The sequence below is a fragment of the Nomascus leucogenys genome, chromosome 4 (genome assembly GCF_006542625.1).
Source record: "Nomascus leucogenys isolate Asia chromosome 4, Asia_NLE_v1, whole genome shotgun sequence".
NCBI lineage: Eukaryota > Metazoa > Chordata > Mammalia > Primates > Hylobatidae > Nomascus > Nomascus leucogenys.
Window position 1 is genome coordinate 48,389,310 of NC_044384.1, and position 14,228 is coordinate 48,403,537.

A 14,228-nucleotide genomic window follows, 5' to 3' on the forward strand; every position below is an offset into this window, starting at 1 on the left:
CAGACTATGTACTCAGGATCCAGAAGCTCTCCCTGCTACAAAAAATGTATCTTTCAAAAAGGAAAAGGGTGGTAGAATCCCAAGGGCCATGAAATCTTTTTAGGGCAGGATTTTTATCCTACAAGTCAATAGGTAGATAGTCTTGAGAAAACTATACTAATTTATAGGTCATGGTAATACTAGATATCTCTTGGGATATAAAACTTTTTTTATATGAGGTTCTCCCCATGGACTCTGCAGGAATTTGAAGGCAAAAAATACAAACTTATCCACTGATTTAAAATACATTTAGTAATTCCTTAGCCACTTATATCAACAAAACAATAATAGAGGTGAGATTTGCTTCGATGTAATCTTTGTGGTGATGAGTACATTCTTTCTGTAATAAGCAGTACTGAAACCAATCATTTAAAGCAATCTAGGGTATTCTGTTTAGTACAACTATCAAACCAAATCGGATAAGGTGTTTTTCTCTTCATCATATTTCTGGAAATTTGCCTGACAAGTAAATAGAAACAAATTTCTGTTCCATGTTTCAGAATAACATATTTGAGTGCATGTGAGAACTAAATTGATAAGTGGCTAAGTTAGTTTTAAATACGTTTTCAAATTTTGATGCCTGCTCTCAACTTGCAATGAGATAATAGCTATATTTAGCCACCTACCTTCTTTACTTCCAATAATTAGGCTATTTAATGGAAGTGTTTACAGCTTATATGTAGCACGAATGGTCACCACACATAGAGAAAAATTCTTATCTGATAAATGGTTGTCTTTTATGACCTTATCCACTTGATATAATATAGGTCTCTTCCAGCTAATAACTGTCCTGCCTTAAGTGATTCTTTCCTTATAAAATTTATACAATCCATAGCATTACCTAAATCCTCAGATTCTCCAGCCAAATTTATGAAAACTATTTATGAGCCAGAAATGAACTTCTACTACATAAGTATTCAGTGGAGATAATTTAAGAATTGCAGAGTTTCTACAGTGGAAGCAACTTAATAACATCATGTCTAACCATATATTCTCACATGGGGTCAAAGGTAGCCCTGAGAAGTTGGGTGCTTTTGCCAAAGTTACACAGCCACTTTGAAGAGGAGCTGTGATTCAAACCCGGGACTTCTGAGTCTCGATTCACTGTTGATTGTCCCTCACCACCCCTATCTGTTTTGTAGGAGAAGAACATGATAAGCACCCTTAGGAAGAAAATGCCAAGTGACTCGTGATAAAATCAATGCCCTATTGTAATCTAGAGTTTTGAGTACCTTTTGCTGGTTAGCCAGTCAGAACTTTGTTTAAAGTACTCTTTGCGGTTGAGATGTAGCTGACACAAACTACCTGTGAGTCTCTGAGAGGCTGCCACACCCTCATTAGTGTAAGCTGCAATGATGCCCCAGAGAGTCTTTGATTTAGTTAATGAAGAAGGGGCAGAGTTCAAGTTCAGGAAATTAAAGAGAAGTAGGCATGCCTACTTTCCTATAATATCTATAACATCATATTGATTCTCCTTAAACAATTCTTGTATTTGTTTCAATTTTGAAATATGATAGAAGTCTCTACCTCCCAATTCCAGATATTATTAATTGATATGGTAAGGGATCTATTAGACATGCATAAAGAAAAAATACTGAAAGAACTTTTTCACAATTACCATGAAATGTCAAACACAAAGACTTCAATATCAATGAGGAGTAGGAGGAATTAAGTATTAAAAATGCTAGTATTACCAAGGAAAATAAATAAATACTACCAAAAAAAGATCTTGAGAGTCTGAAATATAATACTCTTTCAAGATCAAGAAGAATCAACTCTTCAATTAAATAATATTATCATAAAACATGCCTGTGCAGAAGGCAATGGGAGGCAAGATTTAGTGCTCAGAAGTGGCCCTTAAAATCTTGACACATACAATTTTCCTTACAAGAAACCAAAAGTTTATCCGAGTCAAAGCATTAATATACTCAGTAGAAGAGTAACAAGAGGTATATCCTAATAATATTTCTATTGAACAAGAGGTATATCCAATACTATTTCTATTGAAGACCAAGTCTGATTCTTGCCTCTTCTTTTAGTAACATTTATTTTATTTAGTAAATAAATAATGATCATCATAACAGAATATTGCCCTTCTGTCTTGTGTTTTTAAGTTTAAAAATATTTTTCAAAAATGGTCTTGTTTAATAATCTGTCTCCTAAACTCAGAGGATGCAATATTCTACCACTGTTCTCACGTTCCCTTTTGAGCTTGGGGTTGTGTGCCTTTTGGCAGTGTTTGGCTCCTGCGCTGCTCTTGAAGTTTAGAAATGTGAATTCCAGAAGAGTAGCTCTCACTGTGCCTCCTGGACAATAATGTGCTCCCATCTCTCCCAGCCCTAGCTACTCTCTGTCTCTTACAACTGATGTTCAGAGGAGTCTGGTATAATTGCCACTTGCCTAAGAATAGGATGGGAATCATTTTCTAAGCTTAGGTTGTAGCACTAACGTGGATACTCTTGGGAGATTGAAGTGTGGCCAACTATAATGCATTTGTCTTAATTTACTTTGAAAAATTTGTACAATTCCTAATAATCCTGTCCTCTTATCTTCACAGAATTGGCAATAGTTTGGTGATTGGCCAACTGGAACTTTGTTCTTCTTTGGAGTTGGAATTATCTCTTTCTGGGGTAGGATACTTGCTATGCATGCTGCCTGTCTGGAAATCATGTCACACCTTGGGCACCCAAAAGTTAGAGGGAAGTAATGTAATACCCAAAATGCCATGTTTATTGTAAAGAAATAAGTCATTTAAATATTTCTTTGCTGGTCTGTAGGAATGCATTCATAATTCCAGAAAAGGTTCATCTTGATGGCTGGGCTTCATTTTTCTTTAGCAATATCTGACTGGAAAAAATTCTCATGACTTTAATATTTCATCATTAGTTGCAATGTAATTTCAACATGGCTGTCATTCCTCCACTTTGAAAGAAACTCATAGGGAAATAACTACTGAAAAGAAATGGGCTTGATTAACTTCCCTTCAAATTTAGAACCCATTTGCACTGGGAGTTTTCACAGCAATCTATCTGATTTATTTATATGACCATAGAATATGAATTTTGTTTCCAATTTAAAATTTTAGAATAGTCCTAACACTTAAAGTGAAGTAGATTATGTCTATGAGGGCATATAAATTTAATTCAGCCAGATTCTCACCCCGCTTCTCTATGGCATTTTCTTCCTCAAGGCGGAGAGAGTTGTTTGAAATTAACAGAGGCTGGACTTCTAGAACTCTCTTTGCAGGAAGGGGATTAAAAATGGAATAAATCCCATGTAGAAAGCCCGACAGGTGACAGAGACAAGACCTTGAGGCTGCATTTCCTTCCCACCTCTTTAAATTCTACTTACCATTAGAATGATCAAAAGGTAAATGTTTCTGAAGAAGAGCCAATCCATTCCTTTGGGTTTCTCTTGCACACAAATCCTGTGAGATTCAATTTGAGCCCTCGTCTTCTCAGTTCCAAATTCTGCTCTACAGCAAGATATGCTTCGAGACACCCTTTTAGGAGGGCATGGGTGATAACTCTGGTGATCTCTGGGCAGAGAGATGAAGATATTCTATAATGACTCTGTTTCCCCACCCCAAACTCCCAGGCTTGTCTGGAAGACTGGCATTGTTTGGGCTCTGGGTAAGAATTTAGACACACCTTGATTCTTATTGCAATGAAACCCTTTGTTGGACACCAAAGAAAAACCCTACAGAGCTAGGACAAGATTTACAGGGAAGATAGCCAGTGAATAATAAATTACTCACAACATAAAAAATAATTAAAATGCTAGGGCCTATCATCATGCTGAATAAAATTAGAAGGCTTCTTCTTACTGCCAACATTGTAAAAGCAAAATTACATATACTGACAACACATACACATACATGTCCACTACAGAACCCACTTCAAGGAATGATACTTTTAGCAGAGGCCATTGTTGAAAGTCATCAGGACTCAAGTATGGTATAGGAAGAAAGATAGAATAATGATGCTCATTTCAATTCAGTTAATTCCTGCTTCTCTCTTTAAAATGTCTTGTGGTTGAACTGCACTCTCAATTTTAAAGATGTTCTGAAATAACAAAGTTAAGATGAAGGAATTCTGATTTGACTAGTACCAGTATGTTTGTTTCCATATTTTGGCATTTTCTTTCTTGATTATTCAGTCAAACCTCTACAATATGATATTTACAAAATCATTTTAAAGTAACTACAATACAACATTCTCACTTCTCATAGTATTACCACTGATAAAAACTACATAATGTGGGTGAGGAACACCTTTTACACCATCACAAATATTTATTAAGGAGAAACTGAAGTTGGAAACGTGAGAATTTAATGAAAAAAAGCCCAGAGTGGGATCTGGATATTTTCGAATATTATTTCCCTTTTTTCATGTCTCCCTTTTCCTTTGTTAGCATGGGTTTGAAACAGGGTATAGAGTGTCCTGATGCAAACATTGCAGGCTGGCAGCAACATCAATAAACTAAAAGAAAATGTAGTTAACTGTTCTCTGATTGATAGATAATAGATGTTGGTTGGAGAATTTCAAAGGGACACTGCCTCCTGTCTTCACTATCCCATCACTGTAATTCAGAAACAAGGTTGACCCTGGTAATAGAATGTATTCTAAGTATTGCTTAGTTTCTTGAGAAAAGTAGTTTTAGCATTTTTGGAAGACAGATAAAGTAATTTAGTTTTGCATTATTTCATGTCATGTTGAATTAGATAATTTAATTTGCCTAAGAGAATTAATGAAACAACTCCAGGTCCTTATGTGACATTGCTTTTCACAAGGGAAAAACAATATTCTTCTCTATTGTTGTGTTTGAAGGAGATATTTCACAAAGGTTTCTACCTTTTGTTTACACTATAGATGATTTCTTTTAAATACAAGATTTTCTATCTACTTGAATGCTATTTATAGGATGAGTTTTCAAGAAAAGAAACAGGAAGCAATAGAAATAGGTACTAGATCATTTATGTGGGTTCCTCTAGCTTTCTCCATTTGAAACTCCTGATTTCAATGGAATCCAGAATTTGAATCCAGATTATAATTGTGAACATACTTAAAAGATTCTTCAGTAACTAAGGAGGAACTACCTGAAGCCCCATCATTTCATTTCTGTTTACTCCTTGGAGATCTGTGGGAATGATCTTTTGTTTAAGTTTTTTTTTGGAGATAGAGTCTTCCTCTGTTTCTCAGGCTGGAGTGCAGTAGTGGTCTGATCACAGCTCACAGCAACCTCTGCCTCCTGAGTTCAAGTGATCCTCCCACCTCAGCCTCTCAAGTACTTGGATTTATAGGTGCATATCACCACAGTTGGCTAATTTTTAAAATATTCTGTAGAGACAAGGTCTTGCTATATTGTCCAGGGTGGTCTCAAACTTTTGGGCTTCAGTGATCCTCCTGCCTTGGCCTCCCAAAGTGCTGAGATTACAGGTGTGAGCTACTGTTTCCCACAGGGGATGATTTTACAGTGGAATTCCCAAAGACAAAACTTGGTTATGGTTCTGAGCTTGTGTAGATAAAGAGTAGCTACTTCTGTTTCTCTTGAAGAGTATCAGTCGTTATAGAAACAGAGCATAAAACATTAATGCTTAAAGATACCACAGAGATCTTATAATCCAATCTCTCCTATCTTCCCTCTCTCCTACCCATGTGATAGTGATAGTCCAGAGAGGCTGTGTGGTTCATTAGGGCCAAAGATAGGCAAGAATTCCATCTCCTCATTCATGGTCAGTTTATATAAATACCAAGCCACTTTTCATTATTAGCTATGTATGTGAAGGCAAAATAGTGGATGGTTAAGTACTATTAGCTTTAAAAGACTTTCCCATACTTTAGACTTTACTGAACTGTTGGTTCTATGAGCAGAATATTTTTTAGCAAGTTTTTTATAGTATTTATTTTTGATGTCAAACCAGTGACATTTCATTTGCTCAGATGAAACCATACATTGGCTTTTAGGGATGCTACTGATATTTAATTATTGTACTATGCTTCTATAATATTGTATAAAGTAGCAAGACACCTTTATTCTCCACATCACATCTGTGTAGAACACAGTGAGAGCTTTAACATCTGTACTTTTCAAATCAATGCCACAGAAGGCAAGGAATTCAATACATGCCAATACAAGTTCTCTTTGAAAAACAGAAATGTAATTTATACAGACAAAGATATTCTGGAAATGACATTAGGGCAAACTTTTCCATCAAATTATTCCAGTCTAGGGTTACTAGTGGATATTATTCAAGTATCCAAGGACAATTCTATTTCTTGAAAGCAAGAGTTAGGGGGAAGGAAATTTAAAAAATATTTATGGTCCTAAATTACGTTGGTCAAATGCAGCACAGGTTGTTTCTAGAGCTGACACAAGCGAAAAGTTTTCATCAGCCTGGGCCTGGGAAGGGGGAGACAAAAGGTAAACAAGGCTTGTAAATGTTTTGACCTAGAGTCATTGCTGTGAACACATGTCTGTTCACCTACCACAATGAAGATATAAACATCCTGTCCCCTCATTAAAGGCAACTTATGTATGGCAACAAGGGGCCGGCCAACCAGGTTATTTAGTGGGTGTTAGAAATCATAGAGATTAAACATCAGTTTCATAAAGAGTTATGTTATTTCCATAAAGATGATGTTAGTTTACACCCTAAAATCATGCTTACATCCTGACAGAGATGGCTAGTCAATTATCTCTGTGAATTCACAGATACGGGATGTATTCCAAATAAGTGGAGACAGAAGAGTGTGGCTTCTAGCTCTATATTAAATAAAGCGTATTACTTACATACTTATTGCATACTTGCTGCATACTTATCTCGGAAATATCATCTTAGTTTGCCTCCTGCCTCCCGATGACTAAAGTGGCAGCCATTCTACAGTGTGATAATTACTTAGATGTCCCTCCGGTTTCTTCAGTGACACTGGCAGTGCCCCTCTTATGACAAAGTTGTATCATGTACGTGGTTAACCTTTGATGCTGTTAGTTATATATCTGGCAGGCTCGACTATGGAATCTGGTCAGCTCAGGATGTCTGAGGAAGAGATCCAGCAATAGGAAGGTCAAAAGGTAGGCAGTGTTTTTTGAAATTTATTTCTTAGGCCATTATGTAGAAAATGCAGATTTCCTGGCCCCAAATTTAGTGAATCAGAATCTTTGGGAATGAGATCTGGAATTATTCATTCTTAACATGCTCTTTAGGTAATTCTGGGGAGGCAGACTGAAGTTGAAGAATTATTGAATCAGGGTAATCACCTGGCCATATGGGTGGCCCAGGGAGAAACGGCACCAGGTAAACAAGAACATTTTTCTTTTTTCTTTTTTTGAGACAGAGTCTCCCTCTGTCACTCCGGCTGGAGTGCAGTGGTGCAATCTCGGCTCACTGCAACCTCCACCTCCTGGGTTCAAGCAATTCTCCTGCCTCAGCCTCTTGAGCACCTGTGATTACAGGCACCCACCACCACATCCGGCTAATTTTTTGTATTTTTAGTAAAGACGTGGTTTTACCATGTTGGTCAGGCTGGTCTTGAACTCCTGACTTCAAGTGATCTGCCTGCCTCTGCCTCCCAAAGTGCTGGGATTACAGGCGTGAGCCACGGCACCCAGTCAAAAACATTTTTCTAGTGTGAATAAGATTAGCATCTCTTCATGGGGTGGGCCAGGGGCCGGGGGGAGATATTGGCCATTTATATTTCTTTTTATCTGAAATATTTATTTCCTTTTTCCTGGTTTTCCACTGGGCTGCTGATGTCTTTAATACTAGTTCTTTCATATACTTTTGTATATGAGAGAAACCAGCCTCTGTCATACATGTCACAATTCACTTAATTTGCATTTTTTTGAATTTGTTTTGATTTTTTTGCAATTGATAATTATTATGTTTTTGCATAGGATAGCTTTTTATAAACAATTCTGCTTTCTGTTGTTAGTTTGTTGTTGTAATAAGTTATCACAAACTTAGTGACTTAAAACAACACAAATTTATTATCTTACTGTTCTGGAGGTCTGAAGTCCACAATGAATCTTGAGCAAGGTTTGTTCCTGCTAGAGGTTCTTAGGAATAGATGTATTTCCCTGCTATTTCCTGCTTGTAGAGGCTGCTTTCACTCTTTGGCTTATGTCCTCCTTCCAGCAATCACATCATCTCTGCTTGCTTCTTCATGTCTCCTTTATGTCAGCAAACGTACATGAATTCCCTAGCCTGCTAGAGAATACCAACTGAGCTCCCATCAGCAGTTTAAGGAGAGTTTTCTTTGCTCACCAACACCAATATCAAAAGCATTATTAGACTTTTAAATTTTAGCTAATTTGTAGGATGAGTATTATATCTCATTTGCATTTCTCTGATTATTGCTGTGTTGGGCGTCTTTGCATATGTCTATTGGCCCTTTGCATTTTTTCCTTTATTAGTATTGTTAATATTCATATTAAATTAGTTAATGTTATTAATATTAAATATTAATATAAACATTTAATATTTGCATATTAAAGTGTTTTCCCCCTTTTTAAACTGCATTGCTCTGTTTGCTAAAAATAATTTTTAGTGCTCTAAGTTATGCATATCTATGTATTATTTGTTGGTTACATGCATTACAAATATTTTGAACTCATTCTGTGGTTCATCTTTTAAATTTTTTAATGAGTTCTTATCGTGACTAGAAACTCTTATTTTCAGTCCTCATTTATCAAGTCTTTCTTTTATAGTTAATGCTCTTATGTCTTGTTTAAGAAAGCTTTTTATGTACCTATAATATATTGCCTTACACGTTTACATCTCTAAATTACCTGGAGATGATTTTTGTAAATGGTATAGGGTCAATTTCATCTTTGTTTTTGTATGGATACCTTAATGTCCTAGCACATTCATTGAAAACAGTGTGTTTTTTTGCACTGCTTACAATACCAGCTATAATAAGTCAAAATCTGTGCATAAAATAAATAATATACAAATAATGATAATAAAATATTGAAAATTTAAATAAAAATAAGTGTTCATAAAAGTGTGTATCTTTTAAAACTGTATACTCTTTTTTCCTTTTACTTACTTGTCTATTCTTATGTCATTGCTAATTTCATTTTAATTGCATAGTTTTGTAGTAAATCTTAATATCTGATAGAGAAAGTTCTCCCACTTTGCTCCATTCAAGTGTTTTGGCTATTCTTGGCCAATTGTATTTCCCGTACATTTTAAAATCAGCTATCTATTTCACAGGTGAACTAGGATTTTGATTAGGATTGCAAAATATGTTTAAGTAAACTGGAAAGAATCAAATTTCAATTTTGGCTCAAGTATTAGAATACATAAACAGAGAACATATCTCTTTTTTAAGGTTTATTTAATACAGTTTAATTATGTTTCACTGTCAAGGTCTTACAGAGGCATTTAAAATACATATTGTTTGGTACTTGAGATTTCTTTGATGCTAGTATAAATGTTATATTTATTTAATTACGTTTTCTTGCAGATAGAAATACAATTGATTTCAGCCTTTTGATTTTTGTGTCCAGTAATTTTGTTAAATCCATATTTAAAATTGGAATGATATATCCAAAGATTCTTTTGGAGTTTTGACTACACGATCTTTTAATCTGACAATAATGATAGTTTTCTTTTTCTTCCAGTCCCTATCAGCTTTCCCTCCTACTTTTTGAACCATCAATGCCATGTTAAATGAAGCTGTGATAGTGAACATCATTGTTATTTCTTTATTTCAAAGAGAAAACTTTTAATATTCCACTATCAGGTATAATATTTGTTTCATTGATTTTATAGAAATTGCATATAAGGTTAAGAAAATCTCCTGCTCATAATTTGCTAGGAATGTTTAATCATAAGAACATGCTGGATTTTAGCAAACATGTCATCTATATTGGGATGATTATATGTTTTCTTCTCAATCTATTACTGTGTATATTATATGGATTGATTTTCTAATGTTAACCTAATCTTGCATTGTTGGTAACAAATTCAAATTTGGTCACTAGTATTTTTGGTATATTCCTGGATTCAGTTTGTGACTATTTTGTTTAGGAATTTTCCATCCATGTTCATTACAACCAAGATAATGGACATATCCATTATCCCTAAAAGTTTCCCCATGCAACTTTATAATCCTTCCTTCCACCCTACCCAGCTACCCTATTCCCAGGCAACACTAATATGTTTTCTATCACTAGAGATTAATTTACTTTTTATGGAATTATATGTTATGTTATATATTTATTAAAGTATAGTTTATTTTTTATATATGGGGCTACAGAGTGTGTTCATTTTTTGTTTGACATTTGTCACTCAGCACAATTATTTTGTGATTCATACTCAGAGTTTTGTGCATCAATAGTTCATTCTCTTTTTAAATTGCCGAGTAGTATTTAATTGTATACGTATAGTACAATTGTTTAAACTTTGTTCATCTGTTGATGAACATTTGCATTGTTATCAGTTTGGGGCTATCTGAAATAGAGTTGCTATAAAAATTTGTGTACACATCTTTGTACAGATTTATAGACATTCATTTCTCTTGGGTAAATATCTGGGAGTAGAATGTCTGGGTCATGGTGTAGATGCATGTTTAACATTTTAAGAAACTGCCAAACTGCTTTCCAAACTTGAGGTATCATTTTGCTTTCCCACCAGCACTTGGTATGGCAGACTTTTTAATTTTAGCCGTTCTAATAAGCACATAGTGGTACCTCATTCTACTCCCAGATATTTACCCAAGAGAAATGAATGTCTATAAATCTGTACAAAGATGTGTACACAAATTTTTATAGCAACTCTATTTCAGATAGCCCCAAACTGATAACAATGCAAATGTTCATCAACAGATGAACAAAGTTTAAACAATTGTACTATACGTATACAGTTAAATACTACTCGGCAATTTAAAAAGAGAATGAACTATTGATGCACAAAACTCTGAGTATGAATCACAAAATAATTGTGCTGAGTGACAAATGTCAAACAAAAAATGAACACACTCTGTAGCCCCATATATAAAAAATAAACTATACTTTAATAAATATATATAACATAACATATAATTCCATAATTTAATTTAAATTTGGAATTTAAATTTGTATTTTCTTTTTTAAAAATAATTTCAACTTTAATTTTAGATTTAGAGGGTACATGTTGTTACATGGGTACATTGTGTGATGCTAAGGTTTGGGGTGTGATTGATTCCATCACCCAGGTCTGAGCATAGTACTCAACAGTTAGTTGTTTTTTTTTGTTGGAGACAGGGTCTCGCTCTATCGCCTAGGCTGGAGTGCAGTGGCTCCATCTTGGCTCACTGCAATCTCTGCCTCCCAGGTTCAAGCGATTCTCCTGCCTCTACCTCCCAAGTTGCTGGTACTACAAATGCCCGCCACCATGCCCGCCTAATTTTTGTATTTTTGGTAGAGACGGGGTTTCACTATGTTGGCCAGGCCGGTCTTGAACTCCTGACCTTGTGATCTGCCTGCCTTGGCTCCTCAAAGTGCTGGGATTACAGGTGAGCCACCGTGCTGGGCCCAATAGTTTTTCAACCCTTGCCCTTTGCCTCCCTCCCTACTCTAGTAGTCTCAGTGTCTATTGTTGCTATCTTTATGTCTATTAGTACCAATGCTTAGCTCTTACTTGTAAATGAGAACATGCAGTATTTGGTTTTCTGTTCCTGAATTAATTCACTTTAGCATAATTGCCTCCAGCTGCATCCATACTGCTGCAAAGGACATAATTTCATTCTTTTTTAGGGCTGTGTAGTATTTCTGGTGTATATGTCCCTCATTTTGTTTATCCAGTCCACCATTAATGGGCACCTAGGTTGATTCTATGTTTTGCTATTGTGAGTAGTGCTGTGATGAACATACACATGCATGTATCTTTTTGGTAGACTGAGTTATTTTCTTTTGGATATATATCTAGTAACAGGATTGCTGTGTTGAATGGTAGGTTCTGTTTTAAATTCTTTGACAAATCTCTAAACTGTTTTTCACAGTGGCTGAACTAATTTACATTCCCACTAACTGTGTATAATCTTTCCCTTCTCTCTGCAGCCTCGCCAGCATCTGTTTTTTTTTTTTTCCCTGAACTTTTTAATAATAGTCATTCTGACTGGTTTGGGGTGGTATCTCATTGTGATTTTAATTAGCATTTCTCTGATGATTAGTGATGTGGAGCATTTATTCATGTGTTTGTTGGCTGCTTGTATAGTCTTCTTTTAAGTAGTGTCCATTCATGTCTTTTGCCCACTTTTTAATGTGGTTATTTGTTTATTGCTTGTTCAACTGTTTAAGTTCCTTACAGATTCTGAGTATTAGACATCGTTGGATGCATGGTTGCAAATATTTTCTCCCATTCTGTAGGTCGTCTGTTTACTCTGTTGATAGTTTCTTTTGCTGTACAGAAGCTCTTTAGTTTAATTAGGCCCCACTTGTCAATTTTTTGTTTTTGTTGCAATTGCTTTTGAAGACTTAGCCATAAATTTTTTGCCAAGGCCAATGTCCAGGATGGTATTTCCTAGGTTTTCTTCTAGTATTCTTACAGTTTGAGGTCTTACATTTAAGTCTTTAATTCATCTTGAGTTGATTTTTGTATATGATGAAAAGTAGGGGTCCAGTTTCATTCACCTGCATATGGCTAGCAAGCTATCCCAGCATCATTTATTGAATAGAAAACCCTTTCCCCATTTGATTATTTTTTATCAATTTTGTCAAAGAGCAGATGGCTGTAGGTGTGTGGCTTTATTTCTGAGTTCTCTATTCTGTTCCATTGGTCTATGTATCTATTTCTGTACCACTACCATGCTGTTTTGGTTGCTGTAGCCTTATAGTATAGTTTAAAGTCAGGTAATGTGATGCAGCAAGCTTACTCTATATAGGCATTAATAACATTCATGAGGGCTCCACCTTCATGAGCTATTCACCTCTCAAAGGTCCCACCTCTTAATACCATCACCTTGGGGATTAGGAACCCAACATATTAATTTTGAGAGGACATGAACATTCAGGCAATAGCAACTTTGAAAGAGATCTGAAGGAAAATTAACTAGTTCTAAATGTTACTAATTTGAATACAAATTTTACTGTATTTAGTAGACATTCTTTGTGTTGTGTGTTTGTTTGGGGCAGAGGGGTTAATAGCCATTTTTAGGTTCTTTTTGAAGATGGGTTATTTTCTATTCTTATTTTATTTATTATTTATTGGTTTCGTAGAGCTGAGTGGAGTAAGAATGTCTTAACTCTGATATCATTTACTGCACATTCTCGATGTCTTCATTTTTATCATCTTTGTCAGTTTTTATTTTGTAGAAGTTGAAATGTACATATTTTTAGCTTATTTATTCTTAATTATGGCTTCTAGTTTGTCAATAGTTATATAATTATATCCCTATTTATAGTTTAGGTAAATGTACTATGTCACTGAGGCATATTGAGACATGTACAGCTTTAGATCTGCTTCAAATTCCAAAACTTCTGTTAACTTGGTTTGTTTCTATAAGCGAGTTAATTTAGCTCTCTAAATTACAATTTCCTAATCTATTTCCCTCCCTAGTGAATTTTGGGAGATTAAATTAGATAGTTTTATGTAAAGAAAATAGCATGTAATTTATCCTCTTTGAGTGTGTTCTGCCTTTCAGAATTTCTAGTTTATATCTTTAACTTGTTTATTAAAACCTATAGTATGAGGTGTAGATCTGACTTGATTTTTTCTATATATTAATATCTAATTTTTAGTGATAGTTATTAAATAAGATTTTTCTTTTTTGTTTGCTTCTGTGCTTTATAACACATAATTTGTGATAATTGTCTACCTGTATTTGAAATTTTGTATTATATTAATTTTTAATTTTTATTTCGGTTTTAATGACTATTAAATATATTATTCATCTTTTTTTTTCTTTTTTTATTATTATACTTTAGGTTTTAGGGTACATGTGCACAATGTGCAGGTTTGTTACATATGTATCCATGTGCCGTGTTGATTTCCTGCACCCATTAACTCATCATTCAGCATTAGGTATATCTCCTAATGCTGTCCCTCCCCCCTCCCCCAACCCCACAACAGTCCCTGGAGTGTGATGTTCCCCTTCCTGTGTCCATGAGTTCTCATTGTTCAATTCCCACCTATGAGTGAGAACATGCGGTGTTTGGTTTTTTGTCCTTGCGACAGTTTACTGAGAATGATGTTTTCCAGTTTC

General features: G+C 35.0%; 1 protein-coding gene across 2 annotated transcripts in view; it reads right to left on the reverse strand.

Moving 5' to 3' along the window:
- DSG4 (desmoglein 4) overlaps positions 1–3,567 on the reverse strand; it is a 38,175-nt gene extending 34,608 nt beyond the window's left edge. For both annotated transcript variants that reach the window (XM_003261968.2, XM_003261967.2), the window contains exon 1: positions 3,391–3,567. In XM_003261968.2, the coding sequence (XP_003262016.1) occupies positions 3,391–3,438 (48 nt within the window). In that variant the 5' untranslated portion in view covers positions 3,439–3,567. The remainder of the gene's footprint in view (positions 1–3,390) is intronic.
- Positions 3,568–14,228: the final 10,661 nt, after the last annotated feature.